Source organism: Polyodon spathula, chromosome 16, assembly GCF_017654505.1.
Source record: "Polyodon spathula isolate WHYD16114869_AA chromosome 16, ASM1765450v1, whole genome shotgun sequence".
Lineage (NCBI taxonomy): Eukaryota > Metazoa > Chordata > Actinopteri > Acipenseriformes > Polyodontidae > Polyodon > Polyodon spathula.
The window spans coordinates 32,410,676-32,428,356 of NC_054549.1; the positions used below are offsets into that span (position 1 = coordinate 32,410,676).

Genomic DNA, 17,681 nt, shown 5'->3' on the forward strand with positions numbered 1-17,681 from the left:
TGTCAGTTTATAAGGTGGGCAGCAATTTTCCTATCTGCTGCGTACAATGCTTTGTGTCATTTCAAAGGCTGAGGGTGTGATTTATAATGAAGCGTTTTGTCAGAGCTGTAGCTGCAGGGGATCTCCAAGAGTGCTATTATCTTGTTTCCATGTGGAGAAATTTGAAATTGGTGGCTAGCACTGCCCACCTCCTCCTCCTCCTCACTCCCAGCCTCTCCAGCTGATACAGTGTTGAACTTCTGTTGGGGGTCCCCAGCTATGGGGAATACTGAGTACAGTTTAAATTGATTTGTAAGTTTCTAAAACTTTTCTAGGGGGCCGTTTTGTTACTGTGAAACTTGGTGCCAGGGAAAGTGTGAAGCAAGATTCTTTTCAGTCTTCAAAGGGGCTGGGGCTGATTTAGCAGAATGAGACGATTCTGTAGGATAAAACATTAGCCCAGGATTAAAACTTTACTGCTAGGGCTTACTGTTCCGGGAAATTTAATCTTAATCTTAATTAATTTCCATTTTTTAAAGAAAATGTTATACACACAGAAAAAAAAAAAATAGTTTTAACAATCTATACTGGGAATAACATGCAATGTTGTGTGTTTTTGTAACTGCTGGTACTGGAAAACCTCTGACAGCTTACCTCTTTCTTACCACTCCAGCCAAACTATACAGCCGTTCATTGTTAACAGTTACAGTATTTATCATCTTTAAATAAATTCTGTTTATTCTATTCTTCCTGTGTTAAAGCATTACACATTCTGTATTGATGCTTTCCAATTACATTCGTTTTTTTTCTTCACGTCAGTCTGGGGACTTGCAAGACCAAAGATGGGCATGGAGTTCTCTAGAGCTGGAAGATGGTTCAGAACAAACAGAGCGCTGTTCTGTCACCTGGAACAGAGCTTGACAATCACATGATGCATTGTAGAGGAGGGGCTTATGAAATACTGAAGTTATATTCGTTGGGCTCCCTAAAGAGTTTGTGCTTGGGATCTGATGGTGCTTTATGTGTGCGGAAGCACTTCTTTTGTGCTTCTGCTGCTACAGTAATTCCTCAGAAATGCAATAGTAGATCGGTTGTTGAAGCTGTACTGTTGGATCTTGAAAGTGTGATGATGGGTTCCCTGTGGGGGAGTTACTTGAAGTTGGTCTTCCCGTGCCTGTAATTATTGTTGCTCTTCTCGGTGCTCGCAGGCTTGCCTGTTTTTGCCAGCTTCTGTTTTCTGCTGCAGGAAGGGGCCTACTGTACCTAGCAGTGTCATATTTCTGTTCTATTTTTATCTTTCAGCTATGCTTTTGGAACACCTGAATGTCCAGTGGGATTCGCAAATGCACGGTCCTTATATTAAGAGTAAAATTCTCGCTTTAGTAAGACAGCAGTATCATTTTTATAACTCCCTTTTTTTTTATTAAGTGGTAGCATAATACACAGATTAAAAATGAGACACACATGCAGTTCTTTACAATAACAAAAAAAGGAATTCCACTTTCTTGTGTAATAATAATGCTACAGTACAAATCTACATTGTGGGTGTCCGCATCAATTTTAGCAGTAAACATTGTAATTTATTTGTGTGTTTATATTTTGGAAAAGCTGTTTTAAGCACCTTGTTAAACCATTAGTCACAGCATTATGTTCATTTTTAAAGTCCACTTGGCAGTATTTTGTAATTGGAACTGCAGCTATCAAGATATTAAGTCACTCTATAATTAGATAAAATGCTTTCAGGCTTTTTTTTTTCTTCCCACTCAGGAAAGGAGAAAGGGTGATCAAAAGAGTTGAAATATGAATCAATTAATAGAAACTTTGTGCAGTAATTGTGCTGTTTTGTCAGTTCTTGAGGGCAGGCTTTGTTTTCTCTCATAGACCTGCAGGCCCGAGTGCTTCCATTCCCAGGGGTCTGTCAGAGGAATGTAGTACATCAGGTAGTGCATGCTGACTAGGCCTGGGAAAACCCAACCATCTTTCGACAGATTAGCTGGAAGAATTTCTGTAGCAGTTCCCCATTTGTTCATGGGTTCTGGGCTGCTTTTGTTTGTGAACAGTAAAAAAATGGTGTTATGACAACGGATGACAAAGTGTTTAATGAAAGCTAGGGGTTGGCGATAAATTAATTCCCATGTCTGGTCTTCCTCTGTTTGCTGTAAGACGCAGTGCTATAGCTGCCTGTGCACGTATTGTACAACTCAAATCAGGAGATTAAAATGTTTAAACTTGTCCAGTGAGAGAGAAGTGGAGGAGAAGTGTAAAATTACGGTGTGCTGACAGACTTTCAGGGGCCTCAAGACCATGGCTAAAAACAAGTTACAAGTTCTATTTATAAGGATCAGAAAAAAAAAAAAAAAAAACCCTTACCCTAATGATTGACAACTGTGATACAATTAAATATCACAGCACATCACAATACAAACCAGTTTAGAAATCCTAACTGAACACATGCACAAGCCAGGTATAGTACACATGCATTGTTTATCTTTAAATACAAGGCTATGTGTCCATTTTCATATATAAGATCTACTGTTCATGATGTACTGTTCATCATTACAGGCAAAATCCAGTTTGACATGAACATCACCATACTTTTATTATTATATATTTTCAAAGTGAAATCCTGGGTTCGAGGAACCCCACATGGGACACGTACATACACTTGCATGCCATCTCTTGAGACAGTACTACTAGCAAGAAAACTGTTGTTTTAATAGCACGGCAAGGAATGCGACATTACAAATGTAATTGGAAGTGAGCACTGTATAATGGTAAATGGGTGTTTTGCCAGATATTCAATACTGCTTACTCAGGCCTCTAGTACTCATTGGAAAGAATCTCTCTAGATACAATGTAGCGTGGTAGAAACCTCTATCCTTGCCGTAACATAATCCTTGGACAAATTGCACTTTAATTCCAGTTACAGTATGAATATAGACTTGGCTGTTAAATGCACTGTTAGTCTAAACTGCAGTTTGACTTTTATACAGATAAATGTCTTTGAGTTGGGAGTGAAATGGATACCTGCTGAAGGCAGCATATCGATTTGAAAATCCCTCAAGTGCTTTAGAAATCCATTCTGGACTTTTACTGGCCGGGAGTGTCAAAAAGAGGTCTAGGTTTTATCTTCTGATAGTGTTGTGGATCTACTGTAGCAGCACTGAATCTTTTTTTATGTAGAAAAAGTAACTAACAGCAAACACTACATTTTTGTGCAATATTCATCATATAGTGCACTACGAATAATACAGTGACTTTAACTGAAAGAATTTCTTGCATGTTGTAGATGGTTGGTGGAATAAAATGGTTTTTGCAGTATCATCTTTTAAATGATGTTAAGTGGTGTGTATTAGAACATGGCTTCATCTTGCCACTATAAAACATATATATTCTAAATTGAATTAATACATTACCTAAAATAGGATTGTGAGGCTCTAGCTCACATCCTACATCTCTAGACATTTGTGAGCGTGCTGGTAAAGTGTTTTTCAAATTTCCTGAATGAGCTTGTAAAACAGTGTAGCGTTTCGCAGGCACAATTGAGAGTAATTACCAGCGTGTGTGAGCAGTGTGCCCTGCAGCGTGCTGATTCCACTGTCTTTTTATTTTAACAGAAACCTGAGCTTCAACAAGCTGACAGCGATCGATCAGGCTGCCCTCTCTGAGCTGCCGAACCTGCGGGAGTTGTAAGTATCCCTACTAAGCACCTTCCGCGCATTCGCGGTGGAAAGCATTTTTTATGGGGGAAGACAGGGCCTACCAAAGCTTTGTTAAGTTAAACATTTGCATTGTGAATTGTACTTTTTAAAGCAATCAATTAAATCCACTGCTCTTACTGTATGACAGCCATTTAACACATCTAATGTTAAGACTTCAGATTACTATGATTTTAATCATACCCGACAACTGTATTACAAATGATTGCATTTTGTATTTTTTCCAGTCTCAGATTCCATTCTGTCAAACATGCTTTACAATATAATACCTGTCTGATGTTGAGTCTAATTGGAAGGGGCCTGCTATTTTAGGCAATCTCCATTAAAACTTGACACCAGGCTGAATCCAGGCCTTAATCCTTAAATATTTTATACTCCAGTCTGTCTGTTACCATTTCGGAGAAGCAATTTTGTTTAATTACAAAGCAAGTGAGCTTGGTAAAACTAGTGCAATTTCAGAAATAAAACTAGAAGCTTAGTTAGGGGTAACGGTGATCCTAAACTAGAACTGTGAGTGAAATTATATGGGAGAAACACCAGGTTGTGCTCTGCAAAATATTTTTACCTTGAAAATGGTCTACCTTGGCCAGGTAATTACAGTAAGAAGAGTAAATACAGTAAGGCTCCATTGTGCGCTGTACATGTTTTTTTGTGATAATTTGTATTCCAGCACCAGTTGTAATTTGTGGTTTTGTATTGTGAGCCAACTATCCACTCAGGACTAAGCTGCAATACCACCAGAACTCAGTTTACTTAATAGAGCTTTGCTGCCTATTTTGCTCACACAGTCACCTTTTAAAATACATACAGGGTCTCAAGTTTTTAAATTTCCATTAGCATTTTCAAAAAGACAAAAAGTGAACAAATAAACCACCAAACATTTTAGGGTCATGTACATACTCTTATGTTGTTTCTTAATAGTTTTGGAGATCTAAAACATTGTACTAATAACCATGAATGCTAAACATCACCTATTCTGTATTCTTTCTTGTTTTTTTTTAGGCGGCTTGGTCACAATGAGCTGACAGCCATTCCTTCAGTAGGTGCCAGTTCTTCGAACATTGTCTCTCTTCATCTGTAAGTACAATACTACAAATTACTTTACAAACATGTATACGTCTGGAGACGGTGGTAAAAAGCAGTGAACCTTCTTTCTAATGTTAATAATGAAAACATCAGGCAAACTCATATCTGCTGCCATGTCATTTTTTTGTGAATGAAGTATAATTAGAGTATTGTAAATGTCCCTGTCTGTATAGCAATTGACATAGTGGAATGATGGAGCCTGATCTGGAGGGAGACTGTAACTTTCTTAAAACGCGTCCAATTTAACTAAGCAAAACAATCCTCTCAGAAGAGACGGCTGCCAAATATTCCTTCTCATCACGCGAAATGAAGTCTTTAAAAAAGCTTACCCAAAACCACAAATTTATTTCACTTCTCATCCAAGGTTTTCAAATCTTGGATAGCCAGAGAAGGAAAAAAAACAAAAAACTTGAATGTCAGCAAGTTCCTTGATGGCTACTGTATTGCATTGGTAAAAGTAAAAAAGTAATGTCCTGTGTTTAACCCTCTGCTGCATAGTCAAATATAGTCCAAAACTATTTGAAGGGTGATAATAGTATGTGCACCACCTAAATTAAAGGGGAGGTAATATTGGATAATAATGTGTGCAGTTCCTTTCCTGTAAGTTACTAATTCTGAGGTCACAAACTGGTAATTCACTCTGGCTGCAAGGGTATGCAGGAACATGTGTCTTTACTAGAGTGTAAAAGCAGTAAGATACACTAGCATTTAGCAGGCCAACAGAGTGTAACCTTATCCTTGCACATGGAACAATCTTATCTGCCTTATTTTCCATATCGGCTATACCAGGCTATATTTAGAAAAATATGAAAATAAGGAGAGAATGTGGGAGCAAGAGCGGTTTATCCTGTGCGTTTATTGTTTTGGCAGAATACCACGTAGACACGGTGAGAGGCAGTCCGCCTCAGCCATGTCTGCAGCTGTCAGGCCAGCAGGGCTGCCACAAGCTCACTGAAACGTTGCAGTGCTTCTTAGATTTGTGCATTTTTGTGAATCATCCGAGATTTTTTTACAGTAGGTAGCTATGCACAAGGCTTGCAGTAATAATTGAAAGTCTGAGGTTTTATCTTGGCAGCACACTCTCTTTTCTGCAGGGACTGTGACTGCTAAACTATTTGTGGTGAACATTTTTGCCAGCACTAATTAAAATGGGGTATAAAGCTGATGTAATGGAGCACAATATTGGCCTTATACATTTTGATATACATTCTACATATTACTACCTGTATTCAGATTGGCACACCTGGGACACATTGTTCCTGTGTGTTTACACGGCACTGCCTATTGTATCTCACGCAGCCACAGGGTAAACTGCAATCCTTTCTTTGTGATCTTTGAGTTTGCTTATTGGTTAACATTTTAAAGAGTGTGGCATACAAAGAATTAAGATCTCATACAATGCTGTCTACACAAAGAGAGCAATTGAAATGAACACACTATTTGACACTATATTTGTCTACCTTGCTGAAATGTGAAAACAGGCAGGATCAGGGGGTCTTGTGAACCTGTGTCTGTGAAAAGGAAATGGTTTGAGTACAATGTTACATTAGAGCTGCTGTATATATTGGAGGGATGTAACAAATCAATAAGATTGCTTTGATGGCAAACTGAACATAAACCTCTTTAAAGAAATCAATGATCTTTAGAGCTCATTTTATGTAAATATCAACTGTAATAGGAGTATATGGAAACACAAAGGACTTAATTAAGCAGCTCAAGGTGATAAGATGCAGTGTGTATGTACAGCAATACAGACAGGAGTTCCAGCTATTCAGACTGGCCTCCTGAAATGTAAGGTGGTGTACAGGATAATCCAGAATTCAGATTCACTACTAATAACTGGGCTTTTTTTTTCTTTTTTTACACATTAAGAAATACTACAAGGCAAACGTTTCAACTAAGTCTTTTTCAGCGTCTTCAATTATTATTATTATTATTATTTTTACATGTAGCTCAGTGCTGCAGAGTTTAAAACGAGTGAACAAAAACAAAGTAAAATCACATCTGTAAGTTCTTTGTAATCTGACGATACTGAAATGTGTCTGTCCTCAATTTAGTCTGAAGTATTCCTTCATGCCTAATTGTTTGTCTGCTTCAAGTAATGTTATGATTACCAAATAATCATCTGTAGCTTTTACATCTAAATATTTTGAATGGCAGGCCTTGTACCTAAAAAAGACAGATTGGCCTCTTTTGAACTTTCTAATTGCTTTCCCAACTGCACCCCCAGGCCTTGTTTGACTGGAGGAGAGCGAGGCTGAGCTACAGACTTTGCAAACCGAAACGTAACATATGGTATTGTTAGAGTTTTACCTGTTTTTATTACAAACTTCTTCATGTTTTAATATTACTTTTAGATTGAATCTTGTTTTCTTCAGTGTTTTATTTGTTGCCCAGCACTGGTCTATACACACACATACATTTTAAAATAATGTACAGAGCTCCAACACAACCTCCCCTTGTGAAAAGCAGTAACTTGAAAATATCTTTTTAGTATGCAGTTTGTGTCATGATCGTTGAACGACTCTTTGTGCCTGTGCTCCTGCAGTTCTGTTTTGTTACACATCGGGCATTTGGTTACAATTATAAGCCTGGCATCCAATGAGCGTGTGCATGCTGGCATCTGAGAATAAATGTGTTACCCTTTTTGGGAAATAAAATCCGCAGACATGTGCATGTTTCTCAGATGTGATTCATGGATCCCAAGCACAACCTTCCTGGAACAAATGTAAAAGCATGATTTGGACTGCTGAACCAGCTCAATACCTAGTCATTCTGCGGTTGTCATGATCTTGCAGATTCATAACTCCTCAACCCATCATGGGATACCACAAGTCATTATCCTGTTACTCTGAACTGGTGCTTCCACCACAGAAGTCTAACCGTTGCAGACTTACTGTAATAACAACTGCAGATTGGCTCCCTAGTATTTCTTGATTTACTTGAATTGCTGTTTTTGTGCATTCCTATAACCTTTTAGCACAACTCTTTTTTTTCTACTTTTTGTTTAACCTTATGTTGCATTGTGTGCATCCAAAACATGGGGGGGGAAATGTCAAAACATAGGTTGAACTATTTTACTTCTTGGTGTCAGACACAAATGAACAAAAGTTCAATTAAAACTGAGGTACTCCTGATTTTATATTTTGGTCCCATTTGGTGCGTTACTGTGTAAAGTTGCAATGAAATGTGGGGAACTTTAACTTGGCTCTCATCACCACAGCCTCCATTGTCAATCAGAGGGCTTACTGTAAAGCGATGGGGGCATGACATCATCGTTGGAACAGTCTGGAGCCAAAACTGTACTCCTCGGTTTCCACTTGTGAACTTGTGGCTGCAAGTATCAACTCAGATGTTTCTGTACAGAGAATTCTTTTAGTGTTCGTTCACCGGCTGGATGACTTTCAAACAAAAGGCGGGGCTGAGAAAGAGAGTTCTAAACCTCAGGGTTGAGAGACGTGGCAAAGCATAAGGTGCCTGTGTTAAATTGTGAATTGAACAGTATCGGTTGCATACTGGACTGTATCCACTTCATTTTCTAAAGTGGTGTCGTCCAAGTGCAGTACCAGTACGCCTAATTTAAATAGTTGTGATGTGATTTTATTAATTTAAAAGGGTGTAAACAGGCCTTGTTTTGTGTTTTGTCAGGATCCACTAGTCAGTCATAGTCACCCACATATCAAAGTGACTTGAACATTTCAACAGGATCTTTGGCTGCAGTTGTTGTTGTGTTTTTTTTTTTTTTTTTTTTTTAACCATAAAATATAAGCAATGCATCACACTATTTTTTTGAAAACTGGAGGAAATATTCATGGTATATCTTTCTATAATTTGGACTGATGAGTATCTCAGAAATACATTCCAGTAAGTAAAATATACTGAATTCATTCAGTGTTAGTGATGTAATTTGTGATAGTAATGACAAATCAGTTTGTAAGATTAACAGACTAATTTATTCACTTAAAATAAATGCTTAGCCCTAATTGGTCACTGGCTAATCCCAGCTCTGTTCGCAAAAGCCCTTTTGGCAGGCACTAAATGTGGTTACTGTGACCTAAACGTATTGTAATTTTAAACATGCACAAACACACTGTGGTTAAGATTAGTTTCGAATGTAGTCGAAATGATGTAATCCTCACACGGCTTTATTAAATTGGCATATCTCTTTAATACGTGAATCAGGGTGATCTGTTGGGGTTTGCCCTTTTCTTGCACAGTCCAGCTCAATTTGATGTAGTTATTTTGCAGTTCACCGAGCAGATAAGCCGATCTTGGTGTAAAACAGCAAATTTGCTAATCTTCCAACATTCGTGGCTTTAGCTTGCTTAATGAGAATTATGGGCTAAAACCTTAAGACTTTCACAGCGAGGAAGGTGACAGTGATCACATGATACTAGGGTGGCTGTCAGAGACCAAAAAAAAAACCATACTGTGAAATTATTTTCTAAGCTCCTTTCTAACTGTCGTTCATAATTGGGCTGGAACCATGCATGTGGGGGGTGGTGAAACAAAGTGACAAGCAGACAAACAGTTTTCAATTATTTTGGTTTCACCATATTTGTAGAGTTTCAATAGAATAATAAATGTGTACTGTGTGTGTGTGTATATATATACATATATACAGTGTGTGTGTATATATATATATATATATATATATATATATATATATATATATATATATATATATATATTGAAATAAATACAGTGACATACAATGATAAGCTTCTTTTGTCATACATCTTTATAGTTTGATGTAGTGTAAAAGCTTTGAACACAACAACTGCGTTTCTCTTTTGCTCCAAACTGTTTTAGTGAACACGGTTCAGTGTTGTCTTACTCCTGTAACCTTACCTGACCCGTTGACTCTTGCTTGTCTGAAATTCCTGGTTGAAACTCATAAAGTACACCAATAAATTGTGCTGGTGCCTCGAACCTGTTGTTTTGAGTCTGCCGGAGAGTAATTAGAGCCTTTTAAAAGCGGCTTGGTCTGCTTGAGGAGAGGTCATGCTAGTAGCTGTGGGGTGTTAGTGGAGTGCTGTGAACTGATGTATATGAGATTACATGGGCCAATATATCCACATAATGAATATTGATTTTTTTTTTTTTTTTTTTTTAAATCATGTTGTACAGTGCATAACCCGACAGGGGACTAAAACAAAAAAAAGTGCAATTAGTAACATAAAAGTGGCTACTGCCGTTCTTTGAAGAGAAAACTGTGAAGCACAATTATGTGCTGTTGTTTTTAACTGCACAGCTCTCCTATAGAATCACAAGTAACTAATACCAATTGTAATAGAGACTGCTTTAGTCAGACAGTCAAATTCTTTTAAACTGAAGGTCAGCAGCTGTTAAAACTCTCTCCATCCTCCCTTTTGATGCGGACTGTTCACGGCCACCACAACAATTCACTTGTCTATTCAGATGCCTTCCCTCTAAGCACCCTCCATCACAGGCCACCTGCTGGAGCACATTCTCAGGACCTCTGCAGATACAATTTGCGTGTCCTGTTTACACAGGTGGATGCACTCAACTGAAAAAATCAAATGCCTCCAATTGAAAAAAAAGTGCCAGCCTTAGCAAATTCAATTAGCTGGGACTGGGATATAAGAACATAAGAAAGCTTACAAACGAGAGGCCGCCATTCAGCCCATCTTGCTCATTTGGTTGTTAGTAGCTTATTGATCCCAGAATCTCATCAAGCAGCTTCTTGAAGGGTCCCAGGGTGTCAGATTCAACAACATTACTGGGGAGTTGGTTCCAGACCCTCACAATTATGTGTGTAAAAAAAAAAAAAAAAAAGCCTCCTATTTTCTGTTCTGAATGCCCATTTATGTAATCTCCATTTGTTACCCCTGGTCCTTGTTTATTTTTTCAAGTCAAAGTCCCTTGGGTCGACATTGTCAATACATGTTAGAATTTTGAATGCTTGAATCAGATTGCCACACAGTCTTCTTCGTTCAAGACCTAATAGATTCAGTTTTTTAAGCTGTCTTGTTGGCCTTTTTTATAGCTTTCCCACATTACCTAGATGAAGACATTTCTGAGTCAATATAAATTCTTAGGTCTTTTTTATTGATTTCTTCAATTTCAGTATGATGTGATAATTATAATGCACATTGTTATTGCCTCTGTGCAGTACCTTACACTTTTCTCTATTAAATATAATTTGCCATGTGTCTGCCCAGTTCTGAATCTTGTCTAGATCATTTTGAATGACCTTTGCTGCTGCAATGGTGTTTGCCATTCTTCCTATTTTTGTGTTGTCTGCAAATTTAAAAAGTTTGCTTACTGTACCAGAATCAAAGTCATTAATGTAGATTAGGAATAGCAGAGGACCTAATACTGATCCCTGTGGTACTCCACTGGTTACCTCGCTCCATTTTGAGGTTTTATCTCTAATCAGTACTTTGTTTTCTACATGTTAACCACTCCCTAATCCATGTGCATGCATTTCCTTGAATCCCTGTTGTATGCTTTGCAATTAACCGTTGTCGATGCTGCATCCTCAAAAAAATCAAGCAGGTTAGTTAGATCTCCCTTTCCTAAAACCATGCTGACTGTCTCCCAGGATACTGTTACCATACAGGTAATTTTCCATTTTGGGTCTTATTTTAAATTTACATATAATAGAAGTCAAGCTTATTGGTCTGCAGTTACCTGATTCGGTTTTGCCTTCCTTTTTGTGGATTGGTGTTTGTTTATTTTAAGAGCTCCTAGTCCCTTTAACACTTCTGCCTCTACCCTCGCTAGTCAAAGTGATTGTTTTTTACTTTATAAGGGTTATAAAATACATGGTGTATATCTGACGGTGCCACCTTGGGTTATGTTAATGTAATTTGTCTGTCAATCTTCCTCTAATTTGATTCCTGGTGGAGTTCACAGTGATAATATTTGTTAATTTTTGTCTCTTAGCATCTCCATACTTTTGTCCATAATTTGTAAAAGGGGTGCTGGTGTGTGATGAAGCTAAACTTCTGCCCTTCTAGCATGTGGAAAGATGTTCCCTTAAATGGATTTGACAGTATCGCAGTAAAAGGCTGTTGGGATGCGTGCCATGAGTGCTTTGTGTGGCGCACGGGGAGATAACCACGTATTGACGTGCCGTAGCCACTGCAAACGTCTGCTGGGAATTGGGGTCAGTTTGGAGGAGAGGTGGTGCTGTAATTCTGCCTTGTGTCTCAGGGATCAGCTAGCTAAGGAATGTTTGATCCATGTCAGGTAACACTGGCTTTGATGGGAGTTCCAGTAACTCTCAGGCATGGCCTCCCTCAGTGACTCCAGGCCCTGTTTGTCCTTCAGTAGCTGCCGACTATAACTTTCTGGTGTCAGAAGATTAGCGCTTGGTTTGCCCAGAAGGGGCTCAATGAATCGTTGCCGTCTTTGCTGATACTTAATAAACAGAAACTAAAGGAAGTGGACAAAATGCCTTTAGTTTCCTATCTGTCCACAGTGGTGGGTTATTATTGGCTGCATATCCTTTCAAATAAAATTTGTGAGCATCACAGCTTTTTCTTTTGTGGTTTACTGTATTTTGCAATTGCTGGAGAAAAAATGTTTTTATTTTTTGATATGTAACCATAGTTATGAACTTTAATTTCTAGTTGTAAATGTTATGGTTATAAACTAACAGCTTCTAAACACTGTCTGGTGTTTTGCAGTGATTTGCAGTTGCTGCCGAGCAACAATAGCCACAAGTCAACAACTCCCAGGAGGATAAAGACAGTTTGAAAGCTTGTTATTTACTTTAGCCAGGGATCTGTAAGCAGATTTCCAATGTGTAATTGTAAACGAGCACAGACAAAAAAATAGTGTTCCAATATTGCTCAACTTGTGTAGATACCCACTCAAATAAAAAGTGACTTGTTTTCATCTTTTTGGGTATGTACATTTTGCAGGGTGCTGTGCAGTATGTAAGCAAGCCTAGTGTGCTCAACTTTTGGCTCGGTCACTATTTGGTAGATCGCAGACAAGTTGGGCATTAGCGTTGGATGTCAAATACTGCACTGTGTCAAACTAGCAGCTGCTACGTGGAAAATAAATGGTCAAACTGACATGGGCCACCTGGAAATTATAGGAAACTTCTTTTGCCAGGTTCTTGTAGTTCTCACTGCGCTGCAAACTCCTGTGGACAGTAGGATTATGCCTTTTTATAAAGCGAGTAAAACAGTTTAAAAAAAAAAAAAAAAAAAGTGTGTGTGTGGGGGGGGGGTTTAAACTGTCATTCTTGAACTTTTGCCTTGAGCGTAGCAATGTCCCCAAAGTCAGGATTCATCCCATTTTTTTTGGAAAGTCAGCGTGGGAACATCATGTTGACAGAAGTGCAGCTGTTGAGTAAAAAAGGGATGCTGTCTAAACTTCCAACCATTTAAAATAACACCCTGTTAGAAGCTGCGGCTTTTGAAAAATGACCAAAAGTAACATTTTACGTAGGTTATTTTTACAATAATAATAATTTAAAAAAAGTTAAACTTTAATACAGTAGCATTACAAGAGCATCATCTTCCTGGCCTAATTTCTAAAATCTGATTTTTCAAAAATGAATTTACTGCTGCTTGTTCTAGGGGGTCCCAGTGAATGAAAAGTTGAAGAATCTCTGTTAACAGTCTGAGCTTGCAGGGAGTTAGGCCAGACCCAAGCCTCGAACAAGTCTTTCAAGTGGAGGAAAGTGTTGAGTATCTCTGCAGATAAATGGCTGTAACAGAGTTGCAGCTCTTCTTCACTCAAGTGTGTTTATTGACATAAGAGCCCACTTTGTAACAAGAGGCCTTATTGGCACGTTTACATGAATGCACTGCTTTGATTGGCTGATGACATTGTTTTACCTCATTGCAAAGAACAAGCCTGGAGATTGATTAGGGTCTAGTGTGGTCCTAATATGTGCTGCAGTAGGCTGGGAAGGTAGCTTTATCTTGTGTGCTTCATCAGAAGTTTAAGTGGCTGAAACATAACCCTTTGAGTGTTTTTCAGTTTTGTGCTGTTTGTCAATGTACAAAAATAGCACATTGTAAATCTGATTTAAATCATTTCATCATGCAGAACAAATACACTAGCATGGTATTTTATTGGCAGAAATGACAATGTTGTTTTAAGTTGCAGTGTTCCATGCCTAATAAACCCTTTCTGTGAAGGGTGCACTGATTATTCACTCTTGTATTCCCTTTTGCAGGCATCACAATAGGATTCGCAGTATAGAGTCAAGCCAGCTAAAGCCTTTTGTCTCCTTGGAAACCTTGGATCTAACTTCCAATGAGATTACTGAAATACGAAGCACCTGTTTTCCATCGGGACTGCAACTCAAAGACATGTATGTTTCTCTTTTCTGCATCAACTGACTAATTAAATAATAATAAAAAAAACAACCAAGAAGCCAGGCAGAAAATGTCACTGAAAAACATTAAATTGAACCTTCTGAACTATATAAAAAAATGTAGAAATGCTCATTAGGAAGCAGATTATTACTGTGTTTGTTTAGTAACAAACAAATCTTTTTGAGCCTTCAGCTGTGTTCTAGTAATGACTTTAATAAGTAGATTGAGACAAGAGATAAAGTACTTTTATGAACAATCTGATGGACACAATATAACAGTAGAAAGGTGGTTCCATTTTGAGGCCTTCGTAGTTCTAAGGGAATTGGTATATTTAGCATCAGAGTTCCCTGATTAAGGGATTGGTGGTGGTGGGGGGAATCTAATGGTGTGACATGTCCAATAAATTTACAATTGTAAATCTTTATTGCAGATGTCTGGGCAGTAACAAAATAGGTCTCCTGGAGCCCGGTGCTTTCGATAGCCTGTCACGTTCCCTGCAAGTACTTCGTTTGAGCAGAAACAGGATTGCCCAACTTCCTGTCAAAGCATTCAAGTTACCCTGGCTAACACAATTGTGAGTGGCAGTGGCTGTACACATTGTTAATGTTTATGGCTTTAGTTTGAATTTGGTTTAATGGTTCTCTGCTATTTGAATTCTTGTATGCATGTATGTATGCATGCATGCATGTATGCATGTATGAATGAATGATATAACAACATTAAATATTAACTTAAACACTTGCTTCACTACGTATGTTGGACTGAGAGTCAAAACAAAATTGATCCCATACTGTTATATATTATGTGCCACATCTCATGTACAACACTGGTATAAAATGAACAGAAGAGTACCTGTAATTGTGTAAAACCAGTGACGTGGGTATCTCATCTTTGTCGGTAACTAAAACAGCCCATTACCCAGGTGGTCAGATTTTGTTTTTGGTCAAACAGGTATCACATCACTGACCAATTGTAAAAACAAGGCATATCATACAAAGGAACCACAGAGATGTGTATTCTTCGGAAGCTCAAAGGCCCTTTGAAAGCAAACCTGCTCACTTCCTCCAGGTGTAGATAGGCGATGAGATAAGGTGGTCATTTTGAAGGGCAAGAGAATCTTTTTTATTTGGTGTGTCTTCTGTTTTCAAGACAGTATATAAATGTGTTTGTGTTTCAGAGATTTGAACCGGAACAGAATCCGCTTGATTGAGGGCCTGACTTTCCAAGGACTGGACCGTTTGGAAGTGTTGAGGCTACAGAGGAACAACATAAACAAGCTGACCGACGGGGCCTTCTGGGGGCTGGCTAAAATGCAAGTGCTGTAAGTCTGTCTCCCTTTCTATTTAGATATAGGGGTACAACAGCCTTTCCATAACCGTTTGGGTGTATCTAGACCACAGTGTGCTGCTTTCTGACACTTTTTTCATTGTTTCCTGCAGCCATCTCGACTACAACAGCCTGACTGAAGTGAACAGTGGCTCGCTGTATGGGCTGTCCTCTCTTCATCAGCTGTACCTAGGCAACAACTCCATATCGCGCATCAATGGCTGGAGGTTCTGCCAAAAACTGCATGAGCTGTAAGTGTGAAAAAAAGCAAGACGCTTTACCTGTTGTATATTTTGTGATTGAAATAAGCAGGAAATGTGGTGCGTCTTGTGAGTATCCTCAGGTTCCAATAGCAATAACAACATCACACACCAGTCTTTCCCAACAACTTCCTCCCCTTACCGCCCACTTGTCTGTCTGTCTCTGTTTTAATTATGATTGGGGGTGGGCATAGATATTTTGACACAAGAGCTAAACATTTAACGTTGCTGTAATGTCTACAGACAGGCTTTACACCAACAGGGAGATGGATTCTTGTTTCCTAAACACATCTGCTTAATTCACTTCCGGCCCTTCCTAATGTAAACCTCCACAGAGAGCTGCCATGTTTAATAAAGCTGCTGGAGCCCAGCGGATGAGCGCTGTGAGCTCTCCAAGAGGAGCTCAGCCTGTAAGTGCCACTGCTGTGTGAAACTTTCCAGCTGCTTTCCAGCGCTGATGGACTACATGAAGAAAGAGCTTGAAAGCAACAGGCATGAGCCTGCAAGTGTGGATGAGAGCTCCAGGAAAGATTCAATAGTGACACTTTCTCAAGGGTGTACTTTTTTTTTTTTTTTTGGGAGAATTGCTTTAAGTAAATTAGTTTCCAGTTACACACTGTGTGCATTCTTACTTTCCTTAGTCTCTTCAGTTGTCACTTGGTATCACTAGAAGTCTTGTTCTGCTGAGACCAGCAAGAAGCACAAACTATATATCTTCCAGATTTAGTAATGAATTAATAGATTTTCCAATCAACTGCTAAGATTTTTTGGTTTAATGTTTAGCACTCAGCAGTCACTTTGCATGAAAGCTACCATGTAAATTGATATACATCCTCAACATCCCTAGCTAATTGTGTTCTTCTGTTCACTCAGAATGCTGGGCTCTACTTTCAAACAGCCACACTGGAGTGAAAAATACAGACATGAACTTAAAAACATTGAATAGGATGTAACAAACTGGAAAAAAATGTGAAAAAGTTCCCAACCCTTACATCAAGTGGTCTTTGATTTGAAATTGTGTCTCCTGTTCTTTACAGTATTTATTCTTGTATGTATATACCTTGCTCAAGATCACATAAAGTATATCAATCCAGATGTCCCACTGAGTACCAATAATATAATATTTCTGACTACTGTTAACGTGTGCACTCTCCTTAATTTCTAAACACAATTATTTTTAAAAACAAAGACACACATTTAAAGATTGCTTATGTGTGTGTGTGACTGCTTGGGTGTATGGTACTGTAAATGTAGTAGGAAAAGCAGCCTGTATGAGTCTGGCTTCTTCATTATCCTCAACTAATGAATCCATTTTGAGCAAAAAGCTTTTAAAAACCACTACTTTTTCTTTAGGGTTCTGTCCTACAACAACCTGACGCGGCTGAACGAGGGCAGCCTGGCTGGGCTGGGGGGGCTGCACATCCTCCGACTGAGTCACAACTCTATCAGCCACCTCTCCGAGGGAGCGTTCCAGGGACTCAAGGCCCTGCGCTCACTGTGAGTATCCCTGAGTGTCCCCTCTCTTAACACCTGCCGTTGGTAAATCCCAGGGCTAAAACTTTTGTTTTTAATGTGTTTTTTTTTTTTTTTTATATTACTAATGAATATACTTTAATTTTTATGCTAGGCTTAAACTAATACATTTTTAAAAGGATCATTGTCAGCAGATGATACAACTCTTGGTTCCCACAAATACTGGTGGTGGATTCCCTAGAGAATTTGGTTCAGTGCAGAAAGTGAAGAATGAAAAGGCATAATGGGAAATTGCTCCCTCACATTCCACTGCACACTTGAACTCCTCACAGGAGGGAGTACTGTAGCTACTTCAAGCATGTTAGGCGAGAGCTTTTTCCCCAACATAACAAAAAAGCTGTGTCTCTTGCCTTCAGGATGAGGTTTTCTCATAGTGGCGAGGCAGTCCAAGGCCTAGGCCTCTTTTTGACTGCGTTTCTAAAGCAGGGAGGAGGAAAGCAGGGGGTTTGGTTTAAGAGAAGCTTGTTTTG

General features: G+C 38.7%; 1 protein-coding gene across 1 annotated transcript in view; it reads left to right on the forward strand.

Annotated features, from left to right (window-relative positions):
- LOC121328372 (leucine-rich repeats and immunoglobulin-like domains protein 1) overlaps positions 1-17,681 on the forward strand; it is a 47,036-nt gene that overhangs the window by 15,773 nt on the left and 13,582 nt on the right. The window contains exons 2-8 of the mRNA XM_041273003.1: positions 3,597-3,668; positions 4,701-4,775; positions 13,951-14,088; positions 14,523-14,666; positions 15,270-15,413; positions 15,532-15,669; positions 17,032-17,175. Coding sequence (XP_041128937.1) covers positions 3,597-3,668; positions 4,701-4,775; positions 13,951-14,088; positions 14,523-14,666; positions 15,270-15,413; positions 15,532-15,669; positions 17,032-17,175 — 855 coding nt within the window. The remainder of the gene's footprint in view (positions 1-3,596; positions 3,669-4,700; positions 4,776-13,950; positions 14,089-14,522; positions 14,667-15,269; positions 15,414-15,531; positions 15,670-17,031; positions 17,176-17,681) is intronic.